The sequence below is a fragment of the Nematolebias whitei genome, chromosome 4, assembly GCF_014905685.2.
Source record: "Nematolebias whitei isolate Nwh7 chromosome 4, NemWhi1, whole genome shotgun sequence".
Classification (NCBI taxonomy): domain Eukaryota; kingdom Metazoa; phylum Chordata; class Actinopteri; order Cyprinodontiformes; family Rivulidae; genus Nematolebias; species Nematolebias whitei.
Window position 1 is genome coordinate 4,366,430 of NC_056501.1, and position 7,290 is coordinate 4,373,719.

A 7,290-nucleotide genomic window follows, 5' to 3' on the forward strand; every position below is an offset into this window, starting at 1 on the left:
GATGCAGTGGTTTGTGATCGTGTCGTTGGGAGGGAACAACATGACTTCAGACTTCTTTTCATTGAAACTTAAGAAATTTAAAGCCGTCCAGTCCCTGATGTCAGCCAGGCAGTCGAGCAGCGGTTAAATAGGGCATGTACCATTGTGTCTTAGGGGGATGTAAATGTGACAGTCATCGGCATAGAAGTGGAAGTGGAAGTGGATGGGCAAACTCCCATGACCACTCGAGAACAATAGTGAGGGTAAAGAGCTGGTCCATTGTTCCACAGCCAGGACGGAACCCACATTTTTCCTCCTGGATCTGAGGTTTGACCAACGGTCGCACTAATATAAATATATTTCTTACAATCCACTTGATTAAAGCTGTTAACAATCTTCACAATTCTGCAAAAATCTCACCTCTTTGTGTTAGTTTAAGCTTATTTAGAGCAACAAACATTTCAAATTACAACTATGTAATAAGACGGTTATATTGTGGAAACAGTATGACTAAAGCAAAGTAATAAAGATTTAATATTATGATGTTATCATATTAATAATCATGTAATTAACTTGCTATAACAAAGATGATGCGTTGGTCAAAATGGGTTAGAAGTTGAGTAAAAATATAATTATTAGGTAATATTAAAGAGTTAAAAAAGTATTATGATGTATTTGTTTGGCAGAATTAAAGATAATGAATGTAATTGTGTGGTAACAGAGTGGTAATAAGAATGTTTTAAATGGGTAATCATGCGTAATTATCAGAGTTGTAATAAAGTAATTACCTAACAGTAACAAGGATATTAAGGTGGCAATACTTAAAAAATGTTTTAGCTAATATCAAAGGAATAAACGTGGACAATTGAAAATATTAGTGGAATAATAAACATGTACTTATCTGTTAAGATTTTATAATGACCACCATAATAACCATCTAATTACCTGGTAAAAGTTAAATTATAGTACCAGTGGTGGGAACAAAACAAGTAATAAAAATCTAATTTTTAGATAATATTATGAACCATGTAATTATGCAGCAGTAACAAGGCACTTTATATAAAAAGAAAATTAAAACATGATAATAAGAGTAGGAAAATATTAGCAAACTATTTGGTGATTATATGGGTCGTAATATTGTAATGTGTCAAAAAATAAAAGGGTGTTAAAGTAGTAACAACATGTTAATAAAAAGGTCATTTTGGTTATTTGTAAAATATTTTTTGTTAATAATCTATATTCTAGGCTGCATAATGGAAATCTGTTAAATTTGGTGTGATTTTCTTTTGGGTTATTGCTGCTTTATTCAAATTTATATTGTTATTTGTTATTGTTGTATCATTTATTTATTTATTATTCTTATTGTTTGACAATAATGCAAAGCCCTTTGGTCAACTTTACTAGCTTTTACATGGGTTACATGAATCATTTTTTGATTGTTCACGATGATGAAGACTAGGTCTAAGACGCCGACATCATCAGTGCAGTTTTGCTCTTTTTCACTTTTAAAAACATAAATCAAAAAGTGACATGGTGCGTTACAAGAAAGGGTACAGACACTTTGCTCCATCGAGCATCTGTTAGTGACAGCCAGTTGTCTTTAGGTTTCTGGTTTCTTGCGCTCGACTCACCTTCCCGTAGGTTTTTTTGTACGCTGCTTTAATCTGCTGTCGTTGATCGTTGCAGCGAGCCGTCAGAAGCATCAGGATAGTGTCTTCATTTGTTCCTGTAGCAAATAGTTAAAACTTTTCCATTTAAAACATGAAACTTGGATTATATTGTTGGATTTCCAATGGGAAGTCTGAGCACAAAATTTAACCAAGGGTGAAAAAAAAGTTTTTTTAATTTAAATTGACCTTAAACACATTAATCAGTTCTTACACTAGAACAATTTGTCCAGGCTAATTTAAAGAAGGGGTGATTGCACAATGTATTTGCTAACTTTGAGTATTGTTGAGTGTCGGGACTCAAAGGTCTGGATATGGAGGTGCTCCATGCTCAGGAGCAGCAGACGTGACCAGACACAGGAAAACAGTCGCAGATATTATACGTCCAAAGCGTTTGGCAACTTTGGATATTTTAATACGAGAAAAACAAACGTACCGATTCCTTTCATGGCTTTGTGAAGAATGTCAGCATCAGATTTGGCGTTGAAGTGGACGAACGGTTTAACGCTGCCTCTGTGCGCCTGTTGCATGACAGAAACACAGAAAAAAGATTAAAATTTATTTTAAAAAACAAAACTATGCTGCCAATGAACAGATCAATTCTAAATATTTCAGTTGAACAAACCTGAGGAGCAGAATGCGTGCAAGTTTTACAGCTACTACTAAATTTACACATATCATTTATTAATGACTGGACACCATAATCAAACAAAGATGGGAATAACATTTTGCTCCTATGTTCAATTTCCTTTGGCAGATTTTCTTTTGTATGACAGTAAAGCTTCTGCAACCTTTGCTTTGGGCCTTTGAAGTGTTTTAAATCATTTGTCTTTCTGCTCATAATAAAACTCCCACTAAATGTTTTATTCTGAGGCTATAAAAGTTTAATTATGAGGAAACTTGTAGCAAATAACTCTGCTGCTGGACCATTACATTTAGCTAATGACCTTCAAATTGATGTAAACTCCTCTGAGACAAAATTTGAAAATGAAAAACAGTAATAAATACATAAAGTATGTCCTCTGGTTTTGTATGCTTTAAAAACAAGAGTTTGTCATTCAGTTCTTATATTTCCAGAGACAATTCATGAGAAAAGCACTGAAACGTTTGCTGCAGCTGATTCAGACTGTGTGCACATGAAATCAATAGAAAACGTTGTCTTTTGTCCATCTCATTACAGTTTTAGTTACTTTTTCTATCTGTTGAAAACTGTGAACATGGTGTTTTAAATGACAAACTAAAGCCTGCAACAAAACAGTGCACGGTTATTATAAAGCACCAGTTTCATTCTCAGTGTCTTAAGTTGTGTTTATTTGTAACATGCAGGTTCACACAGGGTTAACTGTACAATGAAATGCTTAGGATGAGAAGAATCGATTTGACTCGCTAAAAAAAATCAAAGAACAAACCAACAAGAAATACTAAAAGCATGCAATAAGGGTACACAAAAAAGTACCAAAAAGTGAAAAAGTAATTATAATATTTACAATGTCCTAAAGAGAGATAGTGAACAACAACATGGTAGAATATAATGGTGCAGCAGGATGAATTTGAACAAATGAGTATTTCAAGGTAGTAATATAAGCTAAAATGTATATGATACACACACACACATACATACATACATACAAAAATACATATTATACCACATGGGCTGTAAGACTACTTCATGACAAGTACTAAAGTAAAAAATAAAAATAAATCTGCAAACCTTATAAACTGATAAATACAGCAAGTCATAGTGCAAAGTGAGATCATAGGGAAAATATTATCTTTTTATGTACTTTGTACACATGAACACCAGAAAAGGTTTGAAGAATTAAAAAAATGTTTGTGACTGCCATTTTCTAGAAATACACATAACAAAGGATTAGATGAGTAAGATACGTGTTATGTGTTGTCATCGTTGTATGGTCCCATACAATGACAAAGTTAGTTCTCTGCATTTAACCCATCACACCTGAGATACACACAGGTGGAGCAGTGGGCAGCTATGTAAGCGCCCGAGGAGCAATTAGGGATTGGGTGTCTTGCTCAGGGACACCTTGACAGGTTGGTATGGCGGGGAGTAGAACCTGAGACGTTCTGGTCACAACTTGACTGACTGACCTACCTCTGCACCATCTCGGTCCCACGTATTATTCAAGTACAATCACTTCTCAAAACTCAAAAACTTGATTCACTTGTAAATGTTGTGGCTAAACAAAAGTAGAACAGAAGCTGTCAACTCTGTAGAAACTGTGCTGGCAACGTTAATCCACATTTAAATACTTATGGCATTTATTCTGGGGGGGAAAATGCCCATTTTGAAGTAAACTGCAACTGTGACAGCAACAAAAAAGTGCAATTACTTAAAGTCCATTGAGAACTGGTGGCAACTGCTGCTCAGAAGACAAAACTGAGGAAGAGGAGCAATTCACTGCACTGCTGCCTCCACAAAGACAGGACAGGTCTGTCAGACAAGGACGCATCCATTATCCTTACCTGCTTCGTCCTTTTGGATCGCGGGGCTCACTGGTGCCCATATTCAGCAGTAACTGTGAGAGTGGGGACACCTGGACATGTCTCAAGTCCATCACAGGGACACATTCACTCTCTCACTCACATCCAGAGACAATTGAAAGTTACCAATCAGCCTAACATGCATGTTTTTGGTCTGTGGGAGGAAACCCACGCAGCACGAAGAGAACGTGCAAACTCCACCCAGAAAGGTCCCGGGCCGGGATTTGGTCCAGCAACATTCTCACTGAGAGGCAGCACCTCTACCAGCTGAACCACCGTGCCGCCCTCAGAAAAAGCTGTTGAAAATTATTGATGTTTTCTTGTAGCAACTTGTGAAAATAAGTATTAATGTTCTCCTTGTGTTACATGTTCCCCTAAATCCAAGCCAATCAGAAACTGTCATGACTTCCTGTTTAGCTTGTTTTATAACAATCTCTTCTTTGGAGGTAACGTGTTTGCTTTTCAACCCAAGTGCAGCGTTGTCTCTGTTCTGTTAACTCAGTAAGGAAACCACAAACTTTGTTTGATTGGATAAATACATCTTCAGTGGTTCGTGGTTTCATAGTGGCTCATAGTTTCCACGCACGTGTAACAGAATCTGGAACAAATTAGAGCTTTGCCATCGGATGACACTGACTTCTTGTCACTTATCCTCATCAGCCAGTCTGAAGTCTGTGAACGAGCAGAGGTGAAACAACTGCAGAATATTAAATGAAGCCGCTCCTCGTCCTTTGTGCTATTGTGAGAATCCTGCGTGAGACCTGGTAATGTTTAAATAATGAGCCCATCGCTGCAAAAAGTAATTTCATCGTAATGAAGATCATCAAAACAAAAAAGTCTTGTAGTCATTTAAAAAATTTGGAAAAATTGAGCTGGATTTTTGTGTTTATCATAATTATGACTTTACTGAAATTTACTGATGAAGCTGAAACTGAGTTGATAAAGTTTAAAGAATCAGAACATTAGAAAGTAAAAATGAAACAAAATGCTAGCTAAACTGGAAAAGCAGCAAAATGGTAGCTAAAAGCTGAAATGATGCAAAAGACACAATAAAAGCCTAAATCAGAAAAAAAGAGTAAAAGTAACAAAATTCCTGTTCAAAGTTAGAAAATGATAAGTAAAAATTTAAAATAACCAAAAGACAATTAATTTAAGCTAAAATAAACAAAATGGTAGCCAAAAGCTTAAAGTAACAGAACAGTGGTTAAAAAGTAAAGGCAAAGATAAAAAGGAACTCGTGTTGAAGCAGATTTCAATTCAGTTCAGTTTATTTCTAGCGCCAAGACACAACAGGTCACTGAACAGAAACAGTCACACACATTATAAAAGCCATTTAGTAAAAGTTCTCCATCTGAGGAAGCAGCAGATTGTGGTGTATCTCCACTTCGTCACAGTCTCCCATCCTGAGCAAGCCCAAAGGAGACAGTGGAAAGAAAAAACTTCCTTTTAACAGGAAGAAACCTCCTGCAGAATGTCAAAGACAACTGTTTTTGAAAGATCTAACAAAGTTAAGTCAGTTCCTCTGGACGGATTCTTCCTCGTGAAACATTTTGTCTTTTATCCAAAAGACTTCTTCAGACTGAAACCCTGCAAGGAGCCCACTGGCCAAAAGGATGGTCCAGCACAGAAGGCAGCTGCTGCGGTCCTTATTACCATCAAGCTGCGGACCGGACCTGCTAACAAGACCGCGCCGCTAACAGAACCATGATGTTGGAAAAAACCTCTCTACTAACTGCTAACTGTAGATATTTTTCTTTTTCACCTTAGGCGCCTTGTTTTTTAAGTATTTTAGTAGTATTTTTTATATGTTTTTTTAGTATTTTAGTAGTATATTTTTAGTATTTTTGCTGCATGATTTGATATTTCATGTTTTTTTTTGTTTGTTTTGTTTGTTTTGGCGAGTCGAAACAGTTCTTTTTGTCCTAAGCATTTCATGACATTGTTGACCTTGTGTTGATTTTGCACATGACAAATAAATCTAATCTAACAGAAGATCAACATCATCAGGCCAGGACTCTGAGGTCTACACTCATCTGCAGGTCAGAGGTCACTCTTTCAGGGATGAAGATGTTCACATCCTGGACAGAGAGGAACGATGGTTTGAGAGAGGAGTGAAGGAGGCCATCTTTGTGAAGAGAAACCGTCCATCTTTAAATGGGGCGGGGGTCTCCATGTCCAACTGTCCCCCTCTTACAATGCTGTTATTGCTAGTATCACTCAACCCCCTGTGAATAGTAAACAGCCATCAGAGCAATAACAATCTGTTGTTAGGCTGATGGTCCTCCTTTTGCATGTGAACAGCTAGTTCTGGCTGTCAACAGAAAAATGATTGAGCCACTATGAGAAGGTGCTATTTATAAGACTGAGTTAGTTGCAGTTCCTCAGACTGAAGAAGTTTTTTTTTTTTAATAAAAGACGAAATGTTTCAACAAGAAGAATCCGTCCAGAGGACCTGACTCAACCTTGTTAGATTTCTCTACCTGGATTACGGAGCAGCATCAGGACGAGTTTTTCAAATAATCGAAAGAGTTTGAAAGAATTGCATATATTCTTATGTGTAAAATACCTGTAAACAAAGTTGAATGTTTTGTAAAGTATCAAAGGTACAACTTTTTTTTTTTTTAAGTTATAGTACCATCTCCTGAGTGAGATGAACCTTTTGATATATGAATGGATAAAGCAGCACAAAGTATGGGGAGGTGGCTACATTTAAATATTTGCAGAAAAAAAGGAAAACAACGAGTAATGCTTCATCAAAATTCAGACAGTAATAGTTCCTGGTGGTTTATGGATGCATGCAAACAGGATGTTGGTGTCTGCGGAGAGGAATGAGTGCGACCCCCAGCAGACCCGCTCCATCACCCAAACACAAAGGTTGGCCTGGTGTGTGACTCATGCACACTCCTGCCGAGTGAAAAACTCATTTTTGGCTCTTAATGACATTTATCACCTACTGTCTTATTTAAAAATCAGCTAAAGGACACACTTACCATTGTCTTGATGATGAACTGATAGAATAAATGTTCCAGGCTGCAAGAAAATGAAACAGATAAGAAATGTTTGTCTAGATGTTGTCAATATGTTGAGTCACTTAATCCGATGATGTTCTTACCAACAGGTGGATGTCTTCCTCTCCTCACAG

General features: G+C 36.8%; 1 protein-coding gene across 2 annotated transcripts in view; it reads right to left on the reverse strand.

Moving 5' to 3' along the window:
• anxa5a (annexin A5a) overlaps window positions 1–7,290 on the reverse strand; it is a 25,779-nt gene extending 18,489 nt beyond the window's left edge. Inside the window, exons 1-4 of one of the 2 annotated variants that reach the window (XM_037675599.1) lie at window positions 7,261–7,290; window positions 7,139–7,178; window positions 2,083–2,167; window positions 1,611–1,705 (exon numbers count right to left, since the gene is read on the reverse strand). In XM_037675599.1, coding sequence (XP_037531527.1) covers window positions 1,611–1,705; window positions 2,083–2,167; window positions 7,139–7,141 — 183 coding nt within the window. In that variant the 5' untranslated portion in view covers window positions 7,142–7,178; window positions 7,261–7,290. Of the gene's footprint in view, window positions 1–1,610; window positions 1,706–2,082; window positions 2,177–7,138; window positions 7,179–7,260 lie in introns of those variants that run through there. The other variant, XM_037675598.1, reaches the window with a different exon arrangement.